At 43.9% G+C, this 17,155-nt stretch overlaps 1 protein-coding gene across 1 annotated transcript in view; it reads right to left on the reverse strand.

The window, feature by feature from the left end:
* Nucleotides 1–4,422: 4,422 nt before the first annotated feature.
* The window catches only part of SUDS3 (SDS3 homolog, SIN3A corepressor complex component), a 33,965-nt gene continuing 21,232 nt past the window's right edge, over nt 4,423–17,155 (reverse strand). The window contains exons 10-12 of the mRNA XM_052655178.1: nt 17,050–17,155; nt 7,725–7,809; nt 4,423–4,729 (exon numbers count right to left, since the gene is read on the reverse strand). Coding sequence (XP_052511138.1) covers nt 4,631–4,729; nt 7,725–7,809; nt 17,050–17,155 — 290 coding nt within the window. The 3' untranslated portion in view covers nt 4,423–4,630. The remainder of the gene's footprint in view (nt 4,730–7,724; nt 7,810–17,049) is intronic.

Raw genomic sequence — 17,155 nt, forward strand, 5'->3', positions numbered from 1 at the left:
ACTGCCACGATTAAGTGAGAAAACACCTCCTACGGAGGGTTTAGTCTAGTGCCTGATATATAGAGTACTCAACTAAAAGGCAGATACTAACATCAAGGGCAAGCCATATTTGCCTTGGTAACAAATAGGAGTGAGCTGGGTGACCTGCGTCTGAACCACACCCTCTGCCGCCAGCTCTCACATGCCGGGTCCACAGCCCCTAGCCGACACCAGAGACTTGGCTCTTCTGCGACTACGGAAGGGCCCATAGACCTGAAAAGCTTGAAGGCTAAGGTGATTAGAACAGAGGAAACTTGTCAGGAAAGGAGTTACCAGGGCAAGGAATGATAACTGAAGGTCTATGGAGCTCATGGACGCTGTCTCTTGGTCTTGATGCTGGTTACACCTATGTGCTCACACTGAGAAAACAACTTGTACAATTAAGATTTGTGCACTTTTCTATATGACTGTTGTGGCGGTTCAGTTACTAAGTCATGTCTGACTCTGCGTCCCGAAGGACTGCAGCACGTCAGATTTCTCTGTGCTCTGCTATCACTTGGAGTTTGCTCCAATTCATGTCCACTGAGTCGGTGATGCTATCTAATCATCTCTTCCTCTGCTGCCCTCTTCTCCTTTAACCTTCAATCTTTCCCAGCATCGGGGTCATTTCCAATGAGTTGTAGAAATAACAATAAACAACTCATTTCCAACGAGTAGTTACAATAACAATAAAGAATTATTCAGATTGTGACTGCCCTTCTTCATTATCCAAAGTGTGGAGCAGCCCTTCCCAATGGGTGTTACAAGCACAACTGGGCTGTGAGCACAAGACGTCATTGGCCCCTGGGGGCAGAAAGCGACCTCATCGCTTCACCCCACCCTGGGGAGCTGCAGAAACACCATGTTTTTTGGTGAGACTGGCAAGTACTGCTCTCGAGTTCTCAATGAATAGCATCCTCCTCATCAGACCAGTTTACCTTAAGGCCTTTCCTACCTTAGGTCAACTGTATTTACTCCGTTTTTAGTCAGGTTCTTCTATCCTTTCTGAGCAGAAGACAGCTTAGCTGGCTACACTTAAGGGTCAACAACCGTAGACTGGCTCTTTACAGACCTGGGAGTTCATCTTGGACATCACGCATATTTCACTCTTCACAGCAAGCTACTGTCTAGGAGGTCCCTCCCTCTTCTCCAACTTCCTTCCCCCATGACCACTGAAGGGAAAACCTAAAATAAATTTTAATCATTTAGGCAATCAATGGATGTCACACAGATTACGTGCTGGTTTTCTCTTTGAAAGTTTATTGTCATTTAAAGAAAAAAAATAAAACCCTCTACTTGTTACATTCACCTCTCAGAACATTTAATGTACCAGTTAATGATGTTATTGTATAAAAAAAAAAGCCCACCAACTGCTTGAAATGGCTGTATGTTATTATTCTTTTTTGTCATGTTCTGGTATTAAAGTGTTTTAAACTCTTTGGAAAAAATGGTGTAACATTAAGTACCGAGATTTCAAATTCCCAGATTAGAAACAAGATTTTTTTATCAGGAGGAATTTTAGTAAAAATTCAAGGGTAAAAGGAAGTGTTAATAGAAAATAAAAAACAAAAATATTGTAAAAAATAGGACCCCCCCCACCCCCAACCCAGTCAAGTTAGGTTTAAAAAAAAAAAAAAAATTGCAACCAAACCCATTCCATCCCACCCCCAACCCAGTCAAGTTAGGTTAAAAAAAAAAAAAAAATTGCAACCAAACCCATTCCATCCCACCCCCCCGTATTTCTCTTAGAAAAGTCACCCAATCCTAAACACAGGGTCTCACACACCAATACAAGTAGCTTGATTTGCAGATCAGCTTCTGGGATCTTCTACTGGCCCCAGTTAGAATTTCTTTAAAAAAAAAACTTAAAGTTAGGTAGTTAGTTAGACTTCTATAAATACTGGTATCCAAATCAAGGAAAATATCCTGGCTTTGGTATGGCTACAGAAATCTGGAAACTGTTCAAGACGACACTGGCTTAGAGAGGGAGGTGAGGGAGACACAGCTCCTAGGTGGAGGTAAAATAAATATTAGGGCACACCTGCAGCAAACACCGCGGGCACCGCGTGAGGCTGACGCCACGACAAAACACGTGTACAGGTTCTTGATCAGGATCACACACACACAGCTTCTTGAACAGAAACACACATACAGGTTCTTGATCAGATTAACAAATGTATAGGTTATTGATTGGAATTGTCTGGACCACACTTTATCCAAGTACCACTTTCAGGAAATAGTTTGAATCTGGGAATTTATCTGGTGCCCTGACGAGACAAAGGCCTTTTGGAAGAATAACCACCTGGGTTAAAGCCAGGCCCCTCTTATTCTAGGAAGCTCAGAATCTGTCTTTTCCTTGTCTTGGTTGACTTTGCCCATCATAAAAGCACCTCTATCTCCTAACAAGGAGGCTCTTCCCTCCCTGGTCACCAACCACAGGGGCAGAACTGCTGACTCTTCACCTCTGGAGTGACTCAATAAAAAGCAAATCTACCAGGATCAGGAATATAATTTACTGCGCCATGCCTCAAGTGGACCACACGGTCTCCCTCATTCTCACCACATCATGACTGTGAAGGGTTGTGAGGATACTGAGGAGAAGGTAGTGGTGTGGCAGAGTCCATGCTGAAGCGTGGCCTCAAACATCCTCCAATTTACAGAAGGGAAAAGGCTGAAGTGCCTGGTCTTCAAATCACTCATCTTTTCATGAAAGCACGAAGGAACCACCAGGCAAGGCCAGAAAACAAGGTGAGTTGCTGCTGCTTCAACGCTGGAAGTTGTTATCAACACAATTCTCACCACCCCCCAGAGAAACTATAGAGTAGTGGTAGGGAGACAATCATTAAAAACCAATTTTTAAACCATCTTTGATGGCAACACACACAAAATACATCTAAATGAATTTCCAGCACACTGTGCAAGGGGATAACAAAGAGCTCCCTGATATCATGGGAGGCGACACACCCCACAGGGAAAATTCAGCCAAGAGAGGGCCGCCCTTACAGCAAAGGCTGCCAAGAAAAAATAAAAGGTGAAGGCCCTGTTTAGTGCAGATCTGGTTCACTACTGTAAAAATCATCACCGTGGGAGGCTGGAAGGCAGAGAAACTCAGAACGCCCAGGCAACTTCTGATAAATGACGTCATTTATCCTATTTTCTAAATGAGACTCCAACACCAGAAGAAAATGAGAGAAAAACTGGATTATAAATTAAAACTCAAATGTACCTGTACAAGCCTTTACTCTGGGTCACTAAGGTTGGTCTCTGTTGACGCCAGGACTCGAGAAGGTAATCTACTTGTCCTCACAGCTCCACAACCTACTTTGGGACATGTGTATCAAGAGATAATACAAAGACAATCACTTGAGACCAAGGGAATTGCTTACAAAGGTTTCCTAGGACACATAACGTCTACTGATTGCTCAGAAATGCTAACACTTGACCCAAATATTTTAACATCTTAAGATGGCAACAAGAATATTAAAGCAAACAATCAGCCAGTAAGTCATCTGTCTAATTTGGAGAGTGAAGGAACGTGAGCAGGTCAGGCTGTTTCATCAGGATTCATTTAGGGAGAGCGTGGGTTTAATGGCGGTCATGGCCTTCTTTGTCTCCAACCTGGGCCAGAGCTCCTGGGAGCTGACAAGGTTTCATGGGTTTGGAATGGCCAAGGTGAAACACTGGCATCAGCAACAAGAGCGTGACCTGAGTTAGAGTGCACAGATCACTGATGGCTCCACCATCCATCTCACCTCCCCAGACAACCCAGACCATCAGCTGGCAGCAGGGACCACCTCATCTACTTGAGAGCAGGAGACAGCAGCGAACTACACACTAACATTTCTAAAATGAACACTTTGTGTTCCAGACTGAGCTAGAATAAATCTGTGTGAATAAACCACTTGTCTAAACAACATTTGAAATCAGTAACTTCAGCACTTTATGAATATGAAACATTCTCCCTGCCCCAGCCCTGTTTACTGCAGTGCACGTTGTCTCTCACGCAAATTTTTCTGTCTTTCAGCCAGTGGAATGGATGGAACACACCAGATGTAACACAAGACATTCATTTCTCCAAGAAGGCTTAGAGTCCGGAGAATGACTCTTCTGCTAGGACCTCTGCCCCAAGCTCCTGAGGAAGCAGTGAACTGTGCTTGACAAGGAAGGGACCTACGTGATCCACTGATTGGATTCAAAAGGTGAAAACGCATTGCAGAGGGTACCCCTTCCTGCTCCTCGCCATGGAAGAAAGACCTACAGATAATAGAGAGAGCTGCCTCTTCAAACTTAGAGGAGGCTTTAAAAGAGAAAAAACAAAAGACAAAGCATAAGCAAAAAAAAAAAAAAAAATCGGTAAAGCCAACTCCCAATGCTCCAGAGAGTACAACAGTCTCAGGGTGACGGACGACTAGAAGAAGTTGGCGCAGGGAAAGAATGATGCAAGGCGGGACGGGGCTGGCCACGAGAGTGCCTTGCAGAATCCACCACAGTGTTCTCCGTCTGCCAAGGCCAAGGAGCCATTCCCAAGTTAAAAATTTTCTATTAAGAAAACAAGACAAAACCAAAAACCATTCCAGAAAAGGGGTCGAGGGAAGAAGAATACTGGAGAACATCAAGCCGCTGACCTCCGGCGGATCACGAAGAGCCCACGCTGAAGCTGGCCCAAGTAAATCCTCATCTTGGTGCTGTCGCTTGTCTTCCTCACCCAGATCTGTGGGGAAGAAGGAAAAGGAACAGGATGAGAAGCCAGTACTGAGGGACACATGTTTCAGAGCACAGGGATGTCTGCATGAACTAGGTGCCAGCAGACAGCTGGCAACCTCTTCCTGTCAACCCAAGAGGCCTTCATAGACACCTCCTTGACCTCTGGCCTCCAGTGCAGACAGTAGGCATCCGCCTGTGAACTCATTTCTTCCAGTCATCTCTTTTACAACTTTGAGTACAAAAATGGAAAGCACAGTGATCCTGAGTTTCTTTTTCATTTCTGCCTCCATCTTAAGGACTCTTTCTGGTTTGGTTTGATTACAGCATTAGCAACATTAAGACACACATATTGATAAACAAACTTCCAATCAAATAGGAAAATATTTTCCTTGACCCAAGGGACTTTCATGGTACAGCCTTCCAGAACTCGTTTCCTGGCAATTAAGGCTATGGTCATAACAAGAAAGGATAGAAAAATTAACAACAACAAAAAATGCCTGTAAGTGAGTGAAAGTCCAATTAGGATGCTGAAAAGGCAAATTAGCTTAAGACAGTCCTTCCCTCCTGACCATACCATTCTCCCACAGATGCGATCAGACGTCTGGCACTGGACAGGGCAGGTATATTCTTCCACAGAACTGAGAAAGAACTCTTCCAGCAGGGGGACTGCCAGAGCTGCCAGGGGCACTCAATACACAGCATCCTGCAGCCAGGGAGGGGAAGGAGGGCTACCCCTCCATCATCCACCCCACCTGAGGGAGGAATTCCTGGGGGCCAGGCATTGTGATGACCAAGCTGAGCTCCTTCATTCTCAGAAAAACCCTCAGAAGTAAGTACTGGCATCATCCCCACGTTACAGAAGAGCAAGGCTGAGCCCACTTGTCTGATGGAAACCTTGGCACACGACATCAAGGCCCCTTGCTCTTCCTCACTAAACCACAGCGCCTGACTCTTGGTCTCACCTGTTCTCTCAACCATGTACCTAACATGCAATCAGATGGAGATAAAAGTGTAATGCAAGCCTTTTAAAGATCTGCATCTCACTATATATGCAAGTGCAAGTTCACAGCTCTCCTCTTTCCCCCATTGATTTTTCAGGCTTTAAAAAAGCTTATTCAAAAAAGTCGCTCAGTCACATCTGATTCCTTGCAACCCTACAGACTGTAGCCGGCCAGGCTCCTCAGTCCACGGAATTTTCCAGGTAAGAATACTGGAGTGGGTAGCCATTCCCTTCTCCAGGGGATCTTTCTGACCCAGGGATCAAACCCAGGTCTCCTGCATTGCAGATAGATTCTTTACCATCTGACCCACCGGGGGGTCAGAGGACACACACAGACTATTTTCAGTTTCATCTCAATTTCCTTACTGTGATTATTTAACAACACAAAGACTTTAGTCAAGTACCCTGGTTTAAACATAAAGACCTCACATGAAGCCAAACTTCTAAAGGACCTTGTAGAACCATTTTAAACTGAAAACTGACTCCAAGGAGGGCTAAACAAGTAGGCAGTCACCAACATGCTCAGACCCACGACCCACGCACCAAGTCTGCCCACGGTCAAGTTATGCAGTGGCCAAGTAGCTTCAGTGTTGCTTAGGATTTGACCTAAAAAAATGAGCTGAAATATTTCCAAGAATTGAGAAAAGTTTCCCCGTTGCCAGAGTTGCAAGGCTCCAATGCACTGAGGCTTCTTCCCTCCAGGAAACATGTCTCAGTCTCACTGTTCCCTTGTCAGATCTCGCAGATACTCTGTCAAAGGGTGACAATCTTCAAAAGAAAAAAAAACAAACCTAATTTGCATTTCTATTTTCCTGAAAGTCCTGAGGTCACAGCACAGGTTCTGAAGTTAGGTTCAGGTACCAGGAAGCCACATGTACCTTGTACAGTGGCCCATAAGGCCAGGCACATGTGCTCTGCTGTGAAACAGCAGGCTTCTGAGATGCCCTGTTCTGACTTGGCTTGAGATGACATACAGATCCCAAGCCTACAGAAAAATGACATTCATTTATTTGGTAATCTCTCCATAACTGCTAAGTAAACAATCATTCTGCAAACTAGTCACATTGGAGGGCATTTTCAATTCAGGAAGCTGGGAGAATAGAATAGGCTTAAGTTATTTTATAATCCAGCTTCATTAGATTTACTGTGCACTGGGCATGACTAAGTTGGAGGGTAGACACATAAAAATCAATTTCTTTACAGACATTTGTGGACTGATAAAAGATCAAGCCAAAACAGCTATTAAAGTTTTAAACTATTTTTTGACTACTAACAATACCCAGTTACACACTGCTGACAGCCTGCTAATGAAGGGCCAGCAGGAGAACTCACAGGCCAGTCCCATCGTCCTCGGCCTCATGACCCTGTGAGCTGACTTTCAATCAGCCCCCATCCTACAAGAGTAACTGGAGGACACCAGTCCCTGAAGATATAAGCCTAGCATCTCCTTGCTCAGAAGCACAACAGGACATGCAGGATTAGAGAGACAGCAGGCGAGGAGTGGCGTGTGGGTCAGAAGAGACCACCACCCATTTACTGAGCACTTACTGTGTGCCAGGTGCCTTGTTAGATCCTCAGAGCGAGAAACAAATCTGAGTACCCATGGGCACTCAAGAGAGAGAACAACAAAGACGAGCTGGCTCCACAGGCAAGTCCCATCCTCAGTGGATTGTTTCCTTAAAAAGTGGCATGATTTGAATGTGCAGACAGCAAGCTGACTTGCCTTGTGTTCCTTCCTGCAGTCTATCTCAGTGGTGCCCAACTCAACTACTCTGTAGGGAGTTCACAATCACAAGGAATATACAAACCCGCATATACCGTAGTCATGCAAAGTAAGAGATTTTCAAGAACAATATGTGCAATTTCTGCCTGAAAGTGCTATCTTTCAAATCTAACCCACATACAATATAATGATTCCACTGTACTTTCTTGGTGGTACTTGCACTGTAGGTTTGTCCCATTTTGCACTCCTAAAGGGTGAGGGAGTTAGCTCAGTCCTTACTTCGTTGGCTCCGACAGAGCTGATCACGCAGCTCAGTTTCTGGTTGTCCTTCGACTCCAGATAGATGGCTTGGCTCTTATGGTACCTGCCAGAAACAAGACATACACTTATTTTTTTAACCACTTTTTTGAGATATAATTGACATCTGAAATGTGGTACATATTTAATGTACACAAATCAGTGAGTTTGAGGACAAGTACATACCCATGAAATCATCACCACCCATCATAAACATCTGTCTCCTCCCACCCTTTTTATCATAACTATAGTTTTGTAGCTTTTTTCCTTCTTTTTTGGTAAGAATATTTAATATAAGGGTTCCCTTGTGGCTCAGCTGGTAAAGAATCCACCTGCAATGTGGGAGACCTGGGTTCAATCCCTGGGTTGGGAAGATCCCCTGGAGAAGGGAAAGGCTACTCACTCCAGTATTCTGAGTTGGAGAATTCCATGGACTGTATAGTCCATGGGGTTGCAAAGAGTCATACACGACTGAGCAACTTTCACTTCACTTTCACTTTACACTCTTAAAATTTTAAGTATGTAAGTACTGGCACAAATTTAAGAAAGTAATAAAGAAATGAAGAAAAGGAGGGAAGGAAAAAAATACCATCACAACAAAAAATATAATTAAAGGAGTCTTAATTTATATTTGAGGAACAGCCTGGATTTCAGGTTTAATTTCAATGCTTCCATCCTTGGATTAGACAACCTCCTAATCTTCTAAGTCTAAAATCTACATTCTTGGTCTCACTGCAGAGTGGAAAAGGGGGCCAAGGAAAGGGATGGAAAACCAACTCTGTATTTAGTTTTTTATTTAAGACTATGTGACCCAGTTCACTAGTGGAGCTGATGGAATTCCAGCTGAGCTATTTCAAATCCTGAAAGATGATGCTGTGAAAGTGCTGCACTGAATACGTCAGCAAATTTGGAAAACTCAGCAGTGGCCACAGGACTGGAAAGGGTCAGTTTTCATTCCAATCCCAAAGAAAGGCAATGCCAAAAAATATTCAAACTACCATACAATTGCACTCATCTTACACACTAGTAAAGTAATGCTCAAAATTCTCCAAGCCAGGCTTCAGCAGTACATGAACCATGAACTTCCAGATGTTCAAGCTGGTTTTAGAAAAGGCAGAGGAACCAGAGATCAAATTGCCCACAACCACTGGATCATCAAAAAAGAGAGTTCCAGAAAAACATCTATTTCTGCTTTATTGACTATGCCAAAACCTTTGACTGCGTGGATCACAATAAACTGTGGAAAATTCTGAAAGAGATGAGAATACCTGACCACCTGACCTGCCTCTTGAGAAACCTATATGCAGGTCAGGAAGCAACAGTTAGAAGTGGACATGGAACAACAGACTGGTTCCAAATAGGAAAAGGAGTACGTCAAGGCTGTACATTGTCACCCTGCTTATTTAACTTCTATGCAGAGTACATCATGAGAAATGCTGGGCTGGAAGAAGCACAAGCTGGAATCAAGATTTCTGGGAGAAATATCAATAACCTCAGATATGCAGACGACACCACCCTTATGGCAGAAAGTGAAGAGGAACTAAAAAAAGCCTCTTGATGAAAGTGAAAGAGGAGAGTGAAAAAGTTGGCTTAAAGCTCAACATTCAGAAAACGAAGATCATGGCATCTGGTTCCATCACTTCATGGCAAATAGATGGGGAAAAAGTGTAAACAGTGTCAGACTTTATTTTTGGGGGCTCCAAAATCACTGCAGATGGTGAGTGCAGCCATGAAATTAAAAGACGCTTACTCCTTGGAAGGAAAGTTATGACCAACCTAGATAGTATATTGAAAAGCAGAGACATTACTTTGCCAACAAAGGTCCATCTAGTCAAGGCTATGGTTTTTCCATCGTCATGTATGGATGTGAGAGTTGGACTGTGAAGAAAGCTGAGTGCTGAAGAATTGATGCTTTTGAACTGTGGTGTTGGAGAAGACTCTTGAGAGTCCCTTGGACTGCAAGGAGATCCAACCAGTCCATCATAAAGGAGATCAGCCCTGGGTGTCCATCAGAAGGACTGATGTTGAAGCTGAAACTCCAATACTTTGGCCACCTGATGCGAAGAGCTGACTTATTTGAATAAGACCCTGATGCTGCAAAGACTGAGGGTAGGAGGAGAAGGGGATGACAGAGGATGAGATGGTTGGATGGCATCACCAACTCGATGGACATGAGTTTGGGTAGGCTCCGGGAGTTGGTGATGGACAGGGAGGCCTGGAGTGCTGTGGTTCATGGGGTCGCAAAGAGTCGGACATGACTGAGCGACTGAACTGAACTGACCCAGTTCAAAAAGTAAATTATAATTTTTCAAGTAAAACCTATGTCCCTACTCTCTATCTCTACCCCCAAAACACTGAGGCAGAAGGGTGGACAAAATGAATAGATGGGCTTGAACACACTGTTCCATTATTTTCTATTTGTTCAGATAACAAATACAAAATAAGCAAATTTGGCCTGCCTTTCTCAACAAGACAATAGGTCAAATTCAGCCCTTATTCTGATTGCTCATTCAGCAAATACTCATTAGCCACTCACGGTATCACTGGCCACCCTAGAGAGTTGGGGCAGACAGCCAACAAGGCCATAGGGTCTCTGCTGTCAGGAGCTTTGAATATAGTGGCAGTGACTATTAAATACTCATACCTGCCAAGTCTAACTAGGTGAAGTTCTGAGCATTAGACTTGGACCAAAAGGTACCTAACTTTGCCCTGGTCAGTTGGGAGAACTGACCAGGAGATAAGACAAGACTCTCCCCCTTTCAGTCTCTGCATCTATTCTCTTGGCCTGTAGTGCAGGACCATCTTCACTTTCTTTTACAAGTTCAGGGACAAGGCCAAGGATGAAAGTGAGGAAACAAGGGCCAAAGCACAAATGAGTCACTAACAGCTGCCACAAGGGAAGGAGTAGCTGCTGTGTGACCGGAGCTGGAAACATCAGCAGAGGTGCTGCTGGCAACGCTGGCCTGGGCCAGTCCAGTACAGTCAAGAACGTAACCTTTGATTCATTCTGGCTGTGCAGAACTGACTTAACAGACCCACCAACTCATGTAGCTTCCACCAAAATGCATCTCCCAGCAAAGCATCGCCATCTTACCACGATTTCCGTTGGGGAAGAAGACAGACTCTGTTCTGCTGGTACAATGAAATAACCCAGTGCTAAGAAATCACAGTTAAGGATGCACTTAACACCTACAACGGCTTCCCTGTGGCTCAGCTGGTAAAGAATCTACCTGCAGTGTGGGAGACCTGGCTTCGATCCCTGGGTTGGGACGATCCCCTGGAGAAGGAAATGGCTACCCGCTCCAGTATTTTGGCCTGGAGAATTCCATGGACCTTACAGCCCATGGGGTTGTAAAGAGTTGGACACAACTGAGCGACTTTCACTTTCACTTCACGCCCAAATGGGCTTTTTTCAATCAAGGTTCTAAGCACTCTTTAACATGCTACTTAGAGCTAAAAACTTAAGTTTCCAAGTCAATTTATTTCCTGAGAACACTAGAAAAGAAACAGAATCACAGATCCAATTAGAACAGCAACACTGGTTAAGACTCAGCTTTAAAGTTGCTTTTGGCCAGGGATTAGTTGGTAAACTGGGTCAGGGGCCCTCCATAACACTAAATATGTTAACATTACAGTACATGAGGAAAGGGTGAACTGGTTCACGGCAAAACTCAAACTTGAGTTTCCCTTCCACATCTAAGCCAACCATCCTGTGTAATTGGTAACGTTGTGAGTAATGGTTAGAATAAAAACAGAAGAGGAGACTATTCACAGCTACTCTATGGGGATTATGAGTTATTAAAGAGATAAAAAACACAAAATAACATGCAACTAGCCTCAAGTCACCCTGATACTACTTTCTAAATACTTTAATAGAGAAAGGTCATAAGTAGGTGTGGTATAGAAGTATATAACTAGTGTGAAATGTGCTCAATATACTGCTAAGTCAAGGAAAAAACTACATCCATTATGTCCCTGGGTACATAATACAACATAACGTGTGTTACGTGTGTATCATATACACAGAAAAAAACCAGGTAAGCTTATATATTAAAATGTCTATTAAATATATATTAAAATTTCACCAAAATATAAAATAAAAACCTCAGAAAAGAATGATATTTCTTTTCACCAAATGGTTTTCCTCTTTTCTTGAATAAATAGGTACAAAAGTGTGAAAGCATTAGTCATCTAGTCATATTTGACTCTTTGCAACCACATGGACTGTAGCCCACCAGGCTCCTCTGTCCATGGAATTCTCCAGGCAAGAATACTAGAGTGGATTGCCATTTCCTTCTCCAGGGGATCTTCCCGACCCAGGTATCAAACCTGAGTCTCTTGCATTGCAGGTAGACTCTTCACTGTCTGAACCACCAGGGAAGCCTTATTACTTGTATTAAAAAGTATACTGTACTTACTTATGGGCTTCCCTGGTGGCTCAGAGGTTAAAGCATCTGCCTGGAATGCGGGAGACCCGGGTTCGATCCCTGGGTTGGGAAGATCCCCTGGAGAAGGAAATGGCAACACACTCCAGTACTCTTGCCTGGAGAATCCCACAGAGGGAGGAGCCTGGTAGGCTATAGCCCATGGGGTCAAAAAGAGTCGGACGCGACTGAGCGACTTCACTTTCACTTACTTATAAGCCGCGATACTGGAAAATACCAAAGTAACCAAAAAATGGTGAGAAGAAAACTTAATGTCACAAATCATGTCTTAATATCTGTTAAAGGCAATTCTGGGAGACAATCAGAACAGCTGTCCTGGGACGCACTGTATCTTCCTTCCAATACACTCAGCATCCAAATGCCAACATACCAGACTGGCTTTAAAGCAGATACTGGGAGTAAATGCAATCTGGTCCGGTAAGCCTGGGAAATGGTCTAAGGCTTACACGACTGGCCACCTCTCAACCCTGCCTGCTCTGGGGTCACTGAACGCCCACCACTGCTCACATGCTCCTGTGCCTACTGTGTGCTCCCCAGGAGAGCTGGCCACCACTGTTTCCCAAACTTGACTCCCAAGTCCTTCTGAAGCAGAGGCTCTGGGACCTCCAGCGGGTTCTCTCGCATCACAAAGTGGTCCTGGGGAACCATTATCCCTGAATATCAAATCTACTAATTACCCAAATTCTCTGGGAAAAAACAAGTCCTCAGAAATTAAAGTGTTCATACATAGTGGGTGATAGGAGGGGTAAGTTTTCAAGATAAAACCAGAAAGTATATGGCAACCTTACCATACAAATTTACTTGCTAATTCTAAATACTAATTAAAATAGCGGAAAATTCAAAGTATGTTCAAAGAATGTTAAAAAAAAAAAGCAACAAAAATTGAGTTAAATTAGTAAAAATGTATTCTTTTTTTAAAAAACCAATTAACCTCAGATATGCAGATGACACCACCCTTATGGCAGAAAGTGAAGAGGAACTTTTAAAAAGCTTCTTGATGAAAGTGAAAGTGGAGAGTGAAAAAGTTGGCTTAAAGCTCAACATTCAGAAAACAAAGATCATGGCATCCGGTCCCATCACTTCATGGGAAATAGATGGGGAAACAGTGGAAACGGTGTCAGACTTTATTTCTGGGGGCTCCAAAATCACTGCAGATGGTGACTGCAGCCATGAAATTAAAAGACACTTACTCCTTGGAAGAAAAGTTATGACCAACCTAGATAGCATATTCAAAAGCAGAGACATTACTTTGTCAACTAAGGTCCGTCTAGCCAAGGCTATGGTTTTTCCTGCGGTCATGTATGGATGTGAGAGTTGAACTGTGAAGAAGGCTGAGCACTGAAGAATTGATGCTTTTGAACTGTGGTGTTGGAGAAGACTCTCGAGAGTCCCTTGGACTGCAAGGAGATCCAACCAGTCCATTCTGAAGGAGATTAGTCCTGGGATTTCTTTGGAAGGAATGATGCTAAAGCTGAAACTCCAGTACTTTGGCCACCTCATGCGAAGAGCTGACTCATTGGAAAGGACTCTGATGCTGGGAGGAATTGGGGGCAGGAGGAGAAGGGGACGACAGAGGATGAGATGGCTGGATGGCATCACTGACTTGATGGACGTGAGTCTGAGTGAATTCCGGGAGTTGGTGATAGACAGGGAGGCCGGGCGTGCTGCGATTCATGGGGTCACACAGAGTCGGACATGACTGAGTGACTGAACTGAACTGGTTTGATAAGCTACAACTCATCTCTGCTGAAAAAATATTTTACATAGCCTCAGAGAACAAGCCCCGAACGTCAAACTGACTCTATTACTAATGGAAATTCTGACCTGGGAGAATTCCTACAATTAAGTCCTTAAAGTTTTGCCTCTACTATTAAACCCAGTGAACTAGAACCACCATTACTATTATTGAAGAAAGCAATTTCTTTAGAAGGTGGGTCAAAAAGTGGGGCAAAGAAGGGATAGAATTAATTTAATTTTGTATCCTCCTGGGAATCCTGATATTAATGCTTTAATTTCCCCAAAAAAACGAATGCCATGTTACAACTACAGGACTGCAAGGAGTCCCAGTTCCAGCTGTAAAGAGGCACTGCTGGGGAGGTGGGGGTGGGAGGCTCAAGAGGGAGGGGATATACGTACACTTATAGCTGATACAAGGTGCTATACAGCAGAAATCAACACAACACGGTAAAGCAATTATCCTCCAATTAAAAATAAAGAAAGAGTCACTGCTTTGAGTTATTAATAACAGCCAGGCCGGAAGGTTAAATCCACCCGTGCACGTGGGTCATTTCACTGGATTCACTTTAGCAGCCCCAGATTTAAAGTGAGGGGAGAAAATACAGTCCACTGGCACCATCAGTGAGTCACCTTAAAATCTCAGCTACTTTCACAGTGCTTTCTAAGGAGGGTCATTAGTACAAATCAAAACGTGAGGAAAACCTCCAGCAGGACATAAAATATCTTAAAAGCAGTATACCCAGAGGCAAGGGCAGATGCTCATCTTCCCAAGTGAAACGTAGCCTGATAAATAAGCGTTCAGGCCAAGATGGGCAGCCCAAATCACACTCCTTGTGCTGAAGTCATTTAAAACTCAATGAAATGTGTTTTGCCAGAAATACCGTTTCACAAAAATACTTCACGCCACCGGCAAGAGCAGAAAGCAGTTCAGCTGACCTCTCGGCTATAGGCCAGGACTACTGAGAAAGAAGCAAGAATGAGAGCCTCCAAACTGACAAGGACACGGAGCCAAACATCAGGAGCCTGGTCAGACGTGAGAGGCCAGTCCTGCACGGGGAGTGGATCAGCCAGGATTCTGGCAAACACTTGCCAGACCCAGCGGACAGGGAGGGGCCCTCTCTCAGCAGATCTGACGTGAACTCTGACCAGCAAGGCCACAGAAGAGGAACACAAAGAACGCAGAAAACAACAGTCATCATACTTAACCACAGAGGAAGCAGCCTGAAAGTCAGACACTTGAAAGATCTCTGCTGCCACTGGGAGAAAGACAGTGAAATGCCTTCCAAATGCTTAGGTGGCTGGACACATCCCACCTGACCATGGTCTACACAGTGAAACCCCCGTCACTGTGGATCCTTTCTTTAGAAAAACAAAGAATTTTATTTTACTGCCTTTTCATATCCCGTAAATCTGAGGACGAAGCCTTAGGAAAAGGAAGACAGAAAGCGACACAATGACAAAATGAGCATCATCTGAAATATCACAGGGCTTTAGGACTCACAGATTCGTAAAGAAGTTACTGATAAATCTCATCACTTTTGAAGATGGTTCTTATGTGTGGGCTTGATCTTTAAAGGTTATTTGGCTTTCATTATTAGAAACATTTTTCATCTTATTTTGCCCCTTGATGTGTTGAGTTGTCGGGGCCTGCCATCTAGTGGTGATGTGCTCTGACAAGCAACCCTAGAAAACAACACAACTGGCCTTTTAGAAGGACACCGAAGAATCAAATGACAGGAGCAGAAGTCACCAAGATCAGGCTAACAGACAGATCCAGCCTTCATCCTCTACTGGGTTATTAACTCACTGTAACCTCACGGGTGGAACTGATTTACTTCAGGCACCACTAGGTCTCTGAGCATTTTTACCAACTTCAGACATTTAACACTGGGGCTTTTTTTTTTTTAAAGAAACCTCAAAACATTCAAAATAATCATAACTAATTTTTGAATTTTGGTTTAAAGACTGAAACTCAAAACATTATATAACCATTATAAATGGCAATTACAGAGACCCTACAATAACCCAGAGAAACATTCTCCATACAAACAAGTAGAAAGGCAGCATGAAAACACGTCCACCATGACTTACCCTGACCAACAGTATGCCTACACGTGGTCAATGAATAAAAGGAAGAATTGAGAATTTAAAGAAAAGGTGGCAGGGTCCAGGTGACCTGACACCTAGCAGATGCCCAGTCACAGAGCAAACAGTAGGAAACCTTTACAAAAAGAGCAAATGCATGAATAAGGTTTTTCATATTGTTTTGCTATTTCCTTCCAATGACCTCAGTGGTGGCCTGAAGGTTTCAAACCATCTTCAATCTAAACTAGTAATGGTTCAGGCTACACCTCTCCCAGGCACTTTCCCTGGAACACTTGTGCTGCAGGATGTGGTGTGTAAAAGGGTGCACACATGCTCAGTCACTCACTCATGTCCTTCTCTCTGCGACGCCCCCCCAAGCTCCTCTGTCCAAGGATTACCCAGGCAAGAATACTAGAGTGGGACACCACTTCCTCCTCCAGGGGATCTTCCCAACCCAGGGACTGAACCCACATCTCCTGCACTGGCAGGCAGATTCTGTACCACTGAGCCACGAGGACAGCCTGTGTAAAAGGGTACCTTGGTCAGATAAACAGTACTGAGTAACATCTCATAAATTCAATGTACATTAGCGTATCAGAAGACCCAGAGTGCTACAATGACGAAACTCACTGATCTTAGTTATTAGTTAACACAGCCACGGCCCACACTCACCTGACCACGGAATCTTTTCTTCCACAGAACCCCTATTAATTTCAGCATGCAGAGGGCACAGTTAAGGGGAGACAGAGGGGGACATAAACCCTGACCCCAGGCTACAGGGGCACCACAAAAGATATAAGCCTGCAGGTTCTAGCATGGTGGCAGCAGCATGATCAGAAGAACATGTTTTGGGGAACACTGCCTTCAGAGATCTAACAAGCAGCATCAATCCAAAACTCCTGACACACTTCTTAACCTCCCTCCACCTTTAGTTAAGCAGCAGCCATGCTCTGAAATAATAACTAGAGACAGCCCTGGCCCTCTTTCCAAACGGTTCTTTCGAGATACTAATGAGTAACCTATGTTCACACAGAACTTACCATCTTTTATCGTAGTACAGTTTGCCGTCTTCTATCCGAGCTTCAAATCTCTGGGCTGGAGACTCTGCAGGGGTGGTGGGCAAGTGTTCAGGAGAGGATGGGGATG

The sequence above is a fragment of the Budorcas taxicolor genome, chromosome 17 (genome assembly GCF_023091745.1).
Source record: "Budorcas taxicolor isolate Tak-1 chromosome 17, Takin1.1, whole genome shotgun sequence".
In the NCBI taxonomy this organism is placed as follows: Eukaryota; Metazoa; Chordata; class Mammalia; order Artiodactyla; family Bovidae; genus Budorcas; species Budorcas taxicolor.